General features: G+C 45.0%; 1 protein-coding gene across 3 annotated transcripts in view; it reads right to left on the minus strand.

The window, feature by feature from the left end:
* Positions 1–504: 504 nt before the first annotated feature.
* Positions 505–11,093, minus strand: part of ppm1j (protein phosphatase, Mg2+/Mn2+ dependent, 1J) — a 30,220-nt gene continuing 19,631 nt past the window's right edge. For all 3 annotated transcript variants that reach the window (XM_061220801.1, XM_061220799.1, XM_061220800.1), the window contains exons 3-10: positions 10,149–10,472; positions 9,352–9,464; positions 7,445–7,529; positions 6,655–6,773; positions 6,400–6,463; positions 5,232–5,339; positions 4,253–4,404; positions 505–3,387 (exon numbers count right to left, since the gene is read on the minus strand). In XM_061220801.1, the coding sequence (XP_061076785.1) occupies positions 3,240–3,387; positions 4,253–4,404; positions 5,232–5,339; positions 6,400–6,463; positions 6,655–6,773; positions 7,445–7,529; positions 9,352–9,464; positions 10,149–10,472 (1,113 nt within the window). In that variant the 3' untranslated portion in view covers positions 505–3,239. The remainder of the gene's footprint in view (positions 3,388–4,252; positions 4,405–5,231; positions 5,340–6,399; positions 6,464–6,654; positions 6,774–7,444; positions 7,530–9,351; positions 9,465–10,148; positions 10,473–11,093) is intronic.

The following is an 11,093-nucleotide window of genomic DNA, read 5'->3' on the forward strand; positions in this document are numbered from 1 at the left end:
TAAATCAGCCTAGTATTTTCTTGGGGAAATATTCTCTAATGTGCCTTATAAACGAATATAAACGAATTGCTAATTTGCCTATTACATTAGCTCCTAAAAATAGATCTAAAACGTGCATCACAGAACTATTGGTGTTATAATCTAAAAATAATTACATGCATTTTTATATTGTTACTTATTTTCTAAATCTAATAAAAAGAAAAACAAGCTAGACTTTTTAACTGAAATTTTAATAACAAAATAACATTTTCAGTCATCAGTTCATTCATCAGTTAATATATGCAAATTTGTCCTTCACAGTGGCAGAAATATCTGTTATAATTCTTACATTTGGGACAAGACGATTAAGACCATGAGAGACTGAATTAATAGTTTTTTTTTTTCTCTTTTGGTTATGCGGTTATGTAAGCCTACTTTCATAATGTGGACAGAATAATTACTGAAATGTGAGAAATGTATCATTTTTTTCCAGATCCCCTGAAAGAACTGAAGGCATACTCAGGATCAGAATGTGCCAGTGTGTGGGCACTTCAACAGGTAGGCCCATTGCCTGTTTATAATTATATGCAAAACAAACACACACAAAATGCCATTGTTCACAGCACATCCGCATCACAGTGGGTTAAATCTGCCGTAACTGTATGACTCTGGACCCCGAACTCTTTGTCACAGGAAACGGTGATGTGTTCTCAACCTTCCTTGTCATAACTGTTCCTTTAGAACCTTTTCCCCATTAAAATCCCACCCAAATCCAAGCCCTTCAAAGACTTCTTAACTGTAGGAATGTGATTACTGCAGGCGGAAGTTCTGACTAAAGTGTATGCAATCAAAATTAAGCTCTTAAATTGGAAAGAGTTTGAGAATTCCTATATTCCTCCAGAAAGTGGTTGTTAGCATATCAACAGTGTGTTCATCTGAGGAAGAATACATTATGTAAGCACATACCCTTCCAATGGCACAGAACTAGATCTAGGCCATAGGCATTATACAATGTTGAGTCTATTCTCATCATTTAAAACTTTTATGCTTTTATTATGAAAGAGCCAACCAGGGTACATCTCGAAAATTCAACAGAAGAGTTAGATCTAAGATTTGGCTAATTGGCTAAGCCACAAAATCCATAATGATAAATTAAAGCAAATAATTGTATTGGAAGCGTATTGATTGATGTAGGTGGGTGACTAATGCTATGCACTTTCCATGTCCTGTGTGTACTATTGCTGCCTACTTACATCAGCTGATGTTGAAACAGCCATTCTGTACCAGAAATAATGCTTTAGGTTTTATATTCACCACAATGATGGCATGACTGGGTTAGAAAATAGTTGTATCTTTCACAGGCTCACAAGACGGGTGACAAAACTGCAAATATATATTTTTTTTGTGAAAAAAAGTTTCATTTTTAATGTACTTTTTGGCTACACACCGTTTATGCTACAGGCTTGATAGTTAAATATCAAATTATAATTTTGCTAAAAATTTACACTGTACAGATACACAAGGCAATGTGAAAGAAATGATACAGTCATGAAACAAGTTTGTTCTCAATGCAACGGCTAGTCTCCCTCAACATGACAAACACTGAAAAGGTCAGAAGAAGAAACAGGAAGAAAGAGAAGCTGACACAAAATGGATGCCTGCTCGCTTCTCCATAGGAATAAAATCATGACAGATGCAGCCTTCACCAAACACAATAACATCGTCATACCTCCAGCATAGTAAGGCAGCATTTTGTGTTATATAAACTCTGTTATACCTTCAGTCTGTCCTAAATAAAGACAGCCCACATAACAGGGAGGCCGCGATGCCAATCTCAGCTCGTTGCCGTAGCAGCAGACGCCAGAGCGTCCGCACTACGTAAGCATACTGACCGAAATATCCAACGGTCGCTGCAAACCAATTTGCAATAAACACAAATAAAAGTGTCTGACAGGGGGAGGTAGGTCAAATATTTGGGCATTCAGTACCATGGCAATCACGACAGTTCCAGCTGGGAATTAGAGCTGCCATTTCTACACGGAGACTCCCATTGCCATAGCTTTCGTTCTGCCTGTGTCAGCTGACTAAGGCCTTTGGCAGAATGGGGGTTCGGTCGTGATTGCCATGGTCAGGTTAAAAGAATCCGCCTTTTAAATAAGAACGACACATTTTCTGTTTTTTTTTTTCCATGGATAGACGGCTGCTCTTTATTTTGTAATCATTACTGTTTGGCTCATCTTAATCAGTGCATTTTCCTCTGTATTATTCTGTACTGCCTGACGAGTTAAAAGTCAAGTGTACCTGTGACTTTTCAAACCCATCTGATGTGAATGCTGCTTGGACAGCTATGTCACCGGACTTCATTTCGATGTTCTTAGAGGCGATTCTTTCAGTGCATCTGAGTGAAAGGACTGAGCTGTCTACCAGCTCTCCTGGGACGCAACAAAACAATTCTCTTTAAGTTTGGCCGGCATGCTGAAAGGTTAAGCGTTCTTCAGAAATCTTCCAAGCCAGAGACACATTCTGTAGCAACATCTCAATGCGTAAAAGGAAAGAAATGCTCGTTAAAAATAACAGATGGGCTTGTTCAAGGAGACTCAAAGTGCTTCCACAATCATTACCCATCAGGCCCATTCACACACTGGGGTTTATCACCAAGAGTTTGGCTCAAGTGCAGTGCCTTGCTTCAAGTACGTCAGCCCATTCAGATCACACGCGTGATTCAGACCTGGGAAGTGCACCCCTGAACCCTCTGGTAATGAATCTGATTCCCTCGCTGAGCAAGAGGCGGACGGGGGGGGGGGGGGAGTTATGCAAGCCATGAACACTACTCTCGTCATGATTTAATGTCAGGAAGCCTGCACTGCATGCTGGGAAGTACTCAGGGATGGCGCTCATGTGGGTGGGATTTCGCTAGGGGGCGGACACAAGCGCCGCTGAGCTCAGGGGGGGGGGGGGGGGTGTCGTAGGGCAGCGGAGGGGAGTCACGGAAACGGCGGGCCTGGATGGAGAGCGGGCCGGCAACGTCGTCGAAACGCCCGAAAACATGAGGAAGAGGACACGATGAGGGACGAGGTCTCTGCGAGTCGGCGAGCCCGGCACATCGAAGACGTCCGCTGGAGGATGGCAGCATTCGCACCCCACGGCGGGGCAGGGGGCAGGGGGCAGGGGCGTACGGGTGGGGGCGCGTGGGGAGGGGGCGGGGCCTGGCTTGCATTTAGGAGCGATCCTCAGACCCTTATTGGGGGACGAGGGGCTCGTCATGTCTCGGCCTGGGGTCCTGCCAGGGGGATGACAAACACGGTGATGTCATCGCCCGATCCCAGCCGCTCGTTGGGCAGACGCCAGCCCCTCTCCTTCAGGACCCCCCGTGACCTCATCAGCAGGTCCTGGGCGGCCAGCGTGTACCTGTGCGGGAGGAGACCATCATTCCTGAACGGGACACAAATTCTCCTTTTTCCAAGTCAGAAAAATGCTTGCCAGTTTAGCCCTTTTTTATATTGAACAAATTAACACATGACTAGGTTCAGAATCTATTGTCAGAATTTTCAATAAAATAGCTGTGGCAAAATGCTGGCGTTATTTCCTTGCAGTGTCCTCAGATTACCTTTGCACTGGATGGGAATCAACTATATCCACACTGACATCTAGTGGCCATAGTGAGGAACTGTGCCTCGATGGCTCCAATAATGAACTTAATAAATACCGATTAAATGCTGTTCTTGGTACATAATGACCCATATAATTTTTATGTATGGAATGAAATTATTTACCAATGAACTAAAAATGAGAACATATTAATATATTTTTATGGGGCCCCTACTTTAAGCAAATATGAAAACGAACGCCCATATCCTCTCACATGCTAAAATGTACCACAGCAGACAATCCTGTTCAGTTAAACTGATGGGCATCATGGGATAGAGAGAACCGGGGAACACATTTATAATTTCAATAAATACTCACATGAAAATAAGCAGTTAGCATTGGTAAGTTTACACAAATGCTTCTTAATGTTAATTTAACAGCGCACTACTTGGCTGTATTCTCAGAGAATTCCATGTGTGCAATTCCAATTGTAACAGATTGTTAAATGTCATTATGTCATAGGGGAGATCGGGGTCTGTTATGACATGGGATCCATTGTTACTCTATTTTTTTTATTTTTTTGCCCAATCAGTTTCCAGTCAGTTTGGTGCTCAGGAAACATCTTGTAACAATCGACCCCGAGCCACAACCCTGGGGGGCATTGTCAGGCGGGCCGGGCACTTACCTCATGGGGTCGTTGGGCTCACAGCCTGCCAGGAAGCCCGTCACCGCATCAGCGACCTCCCGGTCTGTGGTGACGTCCCACAATCCATCTGTCCCCATCACCAACACGTCATCTGGGCCGTGCTTATAGTCTTCGATGTTGTACACCATCACCTGTCCGGGGGGGGCGGGGGGAGGGTGGTGAACGTTCGGCGTGACGGCAATAACTGCCAATGCCTTTTTTTAACCAGACAAATTATGTTTTTCCCCCATATTCACTTCGGATGTGGTAATAATGCCTGCTTAAGAATTCTCCAGTCCGAATTGCTCTAGTAATATCCAATTGTGTAAGTATTTTGTATGCACAAATTTTATCTTTGTATGCGAAATTCCGTTAGCATATTGTCCAATATTACTACCTCCAGCAACATACCAGGTAACTGGCTGAAAATGGTCAGAAACACATCAGAGTAAGGCTGAAACACACCAGCTGCCTGCTCTGCTATGACTGGCACAGTGGTAACGTGAGACACATTACTGGCAACTGCAAATTGGAGAGAAAAATCTTTGAAGGCACAGAAGAAGGGAAAACCATAAACTCAAATACAGTTTTATAGCACTAATTATATTCCTATTTTGACATTTCACCAGGAAATTAGCAGGTTATTAGAGCCCCAGTATGAGCGAACAGTAAGGGGCGGCCTGTAGCGTAGTGGTTAAGGTAAAGGACTGGGACACGCAAGGTCTGTGGTTCTAATCCCGGTGTAGCCACAATAAGATCCGCACAGCCGTTGGGCCCTTGAGCAAGGCCCTTAACCCTGCATTGCTCCAGGGAAGGATTGTCTCCTGCTTAGTCTAATCAACTGTACGTCGCTCTGGATAAGAGCGTCTGCCAAATGCCATTAATATAATGTAATGTAATGTAATGTAATGTAATGGCATTTCCTGTGGAAGACAACGGTGGCAGATGCACTCCCACTGATGACCAGCAGAGGGCTCACCTCTGGGCAGCAGGACAGGAAGGGCTTGATGTGGATGTTGGAGTTGTACACCTTCAGGTCATGGTCCCCTAGACCCCGTGTCACTCCAATAGTGGCCATCACCCGAGCCTACACACACACACACACACACACACACACACACACACACGCACGCACGCACGCACACACACACACACACACACACGCACAGACACACGCACACACACACACACACACACACACACACACACACACACACACGCGCACACACAAATACACACGCACGCACGCAGACACAGAGACACACACACACACACACACACACACACACGCGCACACAAATACACACGCACGCAGACACAGAGACACACACGCACATAAATTATTAGGCAAGCCATCTTTTCGTTTGATTCCTGGAAAATGCAGCCATGAAAGATAAGACTCCCGGGCTCGGCAGTCCCACCCCGGAGACTAAACCCTCACAGCAGGTCTAAAAGCCACTGTGAAATGAGCTTCACAGTGTCACCTGGAACATTGCCTGTCTTCCTGCATGACATTCACACAGCCCAGCACAATAATCTCAACAGCCCAAGTGACTGATGGCCTGAGGACTGCATCTGCCCCTCGCTGTCAAAGACATTTTAGTCTTGTGGACATTTTGTCTTGTTGCTCTCTCTCTCTCTGTCTGTCTCTCTCCCTCCCTCCCTCCCTCCCCCTCTCCCCCTCCCTCTCCCTCTCCCTCTCCCCCTCTCCCCCTCTCTGTCTCTCTCTCTCTCTCTCTCTCTCTCAATCTCTCTCTCTCTCTCAATCTCTAGTCTCTCTCTCTCAAAACCAGACAGCAGTCCATTCTCAGATTTACAACTGTTCGTAGTAATTACTTAATTACCCAAATTGTGACATTACTCACATTTACAAGAAATGATGAGTGATGTCTCACATGTCATAACCCATTTAATATTTCCATACTGTACAGATAAAATTAGCTTTGTCAGTTTTGATGCAAACCCACAGATATCCAACATCCAATCTTCCCATTGCAATAACAAAAACTCAAAAATGACATTTTCACAGTTCTGATACATATTGATAGATATTGTTCTCTTACAATATAGTGGACATTATAGACGTAAATAAAACGTATTTATAAAAATAAAATTGCATGGGAAGGAAGCATTTTAAATATCACAACCTTTTTGCCTTCTCCGTATATCAAGGGGAACTTGAGATCCTCTTCTACAATGGTTTTATAAGCCCTGTAAGACCAAGAGGCAAATATACAAAATTACTGTATATCGTGTGACATTTCATACACTCACACACACCCACGCACACACAAACACGGAGGCACACACGCAGGCAAACTAGCACGCACACAGACACAGACACAGACACAGACACTCACACTCACACTCACACTCACACTCACACTCACACTCACACTTACCAGCCAGCCATGGTGTGGTCTCTGAAGAGCATCTTCTTGCCCAGCTCCTTGTGCTGGATCCGGCGGGGAAACTCCATGTATGTGAACTCGTTTCCCAGGAGCTCCGGCCTAAGGAAGCCCTGCAGGGCCACACAGAGCAGGGAAACGCATTTCAGCACAAAAACATCCACGGCTCACCTCCTGACCACATCTCCGGGCTCCTGAGTCATCATATCTGTGTGCGTACCATCTGCAGGTGGGGGGTTTTGCACACTGGTATATCACTCATTAGCTCTACCTCCTGCCTGAAGAATTGTGCTAATTAGCAAACGAAAGCGATTGATACAAAGTGGTGAGGACTTTCACTTTTGGGATGTGTATATTTTCCACCTCGTGAGGTGTGGTTTCGGTTCAGACCGTGAGGTGTGGTTTCAGTTCAGCACCTAAAATGAGTGCAGCTTTTTAAAGGCGTAATGATGTGTATTCTGTTTGGGTCTTTATGTGTAGGGGCAGAGCTGATGATTCTGTATGGGAGAGTTGATGGTTTAGGGGCAGAGCTGATGATTTGGAACGGGAGAGTTGAAGGTTTAGGGGCAGAGCTGATGATTTGGTACGGGAGAGTTTAAGGTTTAGGGGCAGAGCTGATGATTTGATACTCTTTTGTTTATGAGGTATGCGTCAGAGAAAATCAATTAAACAGCGATTTTGCACCAAGCTCATTTACTTTCTGGCTGTTATCATTGCACTTGTATTTAAGTGTCAGCATTATACGTTGGTTAAACAATAGTCTGTCATAAAGACTGATCCTCACCAGGTACTGAAGCCTCCGCCTCTCGGTCTCCGGGGTGAACTCGTTGGACATGGGAATGACCTCATCGTTCCGGATGATGATGGCCCTGTGGAGACGGGAGAGGAACCGGTGTTGACAGATCTCTCGGTCGTCAGTTCAAGTCTGTCACCACTGTGACAGGCACACGGGTGGGCCTGCAGTACTGAGGCTGGCCAGCAGAGGGCAGGCAGGTATCCTGTGCAGTTACACACTTACTCACACCGCCCTACTTCCTGTAAGACCAGCCCAGCAGTATGGAAGGAGCTTCCAATTATACATTACATTATTGGCATTTGGCAGACGCTCTTATCCAGAGCGACGTACAGTTGATTAGACTAAGCAGGAGACAATCCTCCCCTGGAGCAATGCAGGGTTAAGGGCCTTGCTCAAGGGCCCAACGGCTGTGCGCATCTTATCGTGGCTACACCGGGGATCGGACCGCCGACCTTGCGGGTCCCAGTCATGCGCCTTAACCACTACGCTATTATTATTATTAAGTAAACGGATTGAACAGCTGCGACTTGACTGCTGTAGTTTATTTTCCACTCTCGCCCCCTTACCGCTTCACACTCTCAGAAGCATTAAAATGACTTCTGCTTCTTTGGTTTTGAAAGGGTTCTTCTACACTTCTTCCACTGGAGTGGAAAATCTACTTCTACTGAGAGCTGTTCTGGATGTCTGAATTGCACCGTCACCTCCGGACAGCACGAAGGAGTGCTACATCCTGTAGTCTCCATTTGTATATTTATGCTCATTTGTTCAAAGTGCACCTTATTGCTGAGAAATTCTACCTCAGTCTCCTAAGAGAGGATTTTCTGAGAGATTAATTGGTGTGGTCCCCCTGAGGCTAAGTGTTAAAATACATGACAAACTCTTTATGCCTCTCTGCTACATATTCCTGCAACACAGCTAATCATTTGATGCTAAACTACTCTTTTTGTTAAAGAAAAAAGAACAGCCCCCGGGAGAATTCGTTTGAATCACTTACTGTGACAATAGGATCAGCCTTCGTTTCATTGTGTTTCAATGTTTTAACAGACGCTTTTACTCAGAGAAACAGACATTTTTATTACACACAATCCAAATACAGATGGATAAGCGCTGAGACAATTCAGAACAGACACCTCGCTCATACGGCTTCACTAACTGTTCAATTACTTTAGACTTTTGTCATTCGCTCTGGATAACAGCTTCTGCAAAGTGACTTTAATGTAACGGAAACAAATAAAACATATTAAGGCCTAAAATGTATACTTTACTGCTTTAATACAATAAAGTCTGAGGATTTTTGCAATGTACCCGGTAAATCAAGAGCCACCTTTCACAGGCCATTACCTTAGCACCGAGCTCGCTAAAATCCAAAACCATGTCCTTCAAGTTCATTTAACGTAACGTAATATTAATTTTTTTACTGCTTTTATTCTTTTTTTTTTTTATTGTCCATGTGACAATGTTCTGTAAAAAAAAAAAAAAAACCCTGTACTAACAATTACAATTTGATCTTATTAACAAAACATAACATAACATAATGACATGAATATCACATTCAGCCCAGCAATGCTCACCGTTTCACCATCACTAATGGGTTCCTAGTGCTCATCACCTGCCCACAAACTAGCCTGAAAAAGCTCCTCTCGGAACCAAGGCTAAGAGCACCGCTTTAAAAAAAGAAAATGACCCTTTGTGCCCTTTAATCCTATTATATACCGAAAGGTAAGTAAACTTACTGTAGCACCATTTCAGTCAAAGTGCTTCACAAGCAAAACATGGATAAAACATGATGAAATGACAATAAAAGACAGTTACAGACAACACAAAATGGAACTGGACAAACAGCAGTCTGAGTATGTGGGTCCTGAGGTGTAGAAGGTGTAGGAGGTGTCTCTCACCTGCTGTCACCTGCGTTGGCCACATACAGTTTCCCCAGTAGGTGAAGAGCAGTCAGGGCACAGCATCCCCCAGAGATGCTGAAGGAAGCCTTCTCCTTCTCAATCAGCTCGTCCTGAAGGCACAGCAAGCAGGAAGCGATGCGTCACACTCTGATTGGTCAATCAGTCTTCCCCTTTGGCTCTGTGGTTTTGTAGCCATTACCTAGTTGGCATCTACACTTGCTTATTGTACGTTTCTATTTTCCACCCAAGGTTTCAAATGCCTACATTATATTTTTATTTATTGCTATTATATGCTATTACATTACTGCCATTTGGCAGACACTCTCATCCAGAGTGACTTATAATGTGAAAACAAGTGCATACTGCCAGTTAAGCCTGCTAGGGAAAGTACAAGTGGATTACACAGTAGCAAGACACACCGATTGGCTGAAGGGTTAATTAACAAACACACTGATTGACTGAAATGTGGAATAACAGACACACTGATTGGCTGAAGGGTTCATTAACAGACACACTGATTGACTGAAATATAGAATAACAGACACACTGATTGGCTGAAGGGTTAATTAACAGACACACTGATTGGCTGAAATGTGGAATAACAGACACACCGATTGGCTGAAGGGTTCATTAACAGACACACTGATTGACTGAAATATAGACTAACAGACACACCGATTGGCTGAAGGGTTAACTAACAGACACACCGATTGGCTGAAAGGCTACTTAACGGACACACTGATTGGCTGAGATGTTTGACTGACAGACGCGCCGACCGGCCGAGGGTCGCTCACCATCTGCTTGAAGGCGTTCTCGATGGTGCCCATCACCAGGCTCTCCAGGCTGACCACCTTCTCCATGTGGAAGCGGGCGGTGGGGTCCCCGGGGCCGTCGGCGTCCTCCTCCACCGCGCCCTTCTTCAGCTCCAGCTGGTAGGGGCTGCCGCTCTTGGTCAGGCAGATGGGCGGCGCGGCGTCGGGGGCCTCCAGCAGGTGGGCGATGTCGCACAGCCGGTCCCGGATGAGCCGGTGCAGCAGCTTGGAGGCCATGATGGCGGCGCCCGAGCCCGCGTGCCCGTCGAACACGCCCCAGAAGTGCAGCGGGAGTCCCGTCCCGTCCTGGGACAGGGAGACACGGGGTAACGCAACCGGAAAACTGCCCCGGGACCTGCTCCACACAGTGGGATGACTAAGTTAGCTGGATAACTGCAGTGAATAAAACCCACAAAGCAGGATTACTGAATTGGCTGGATAACTGCACTGAATATAAAACCCACAAAGCAGGATTACTGAGTTAGCTGGATAACTGCTCTGAGTAAAACCCACAAAGCAGGGTTACTGAGTTAGCTGGATAACTGCACTGAGTAAAACCCACAAAGCAGGGTTACTGAGTTAGCTGGATAACTGCACTGAGTAAAACCCACAAAGCAGGAGTACTGAGTTAGCTGGATAACTGCACTGAGTAAAACCCACAAAGCAGGAGTACTGAGTTAGCTGGATAACAGCACTGAGTAAAATCCACAAATTTGGAACATGGACTGGAGTAAAAACAGCCGCTCCGAGTTTCTCAGCACAGTTATTCAGCTGACTAATAGATGAACAAATGAACAGAGAATGAGACAGATAATGCTTCATTTCCTTACAGATAAGGACAAAAGGAATGAAGGACTTGCGATCTACATTGTGATGATCCAGTGCTACACAAACAGAAGCGTGAACAGGACACACAGCCTCCTCCAT

This window comes from Conger conger, chromosome 14 (assembly GCF_963514075.1).
Source record: "Conger conger chromosome 14, fConCon1.1, whole genome shotgun sequence".
NCBI classification, from domain to species: Eukaryota; Metazoa; Chordata; class Actinopteri; order Anguilliformes; family Congridae; genus Conger; species Conger conger.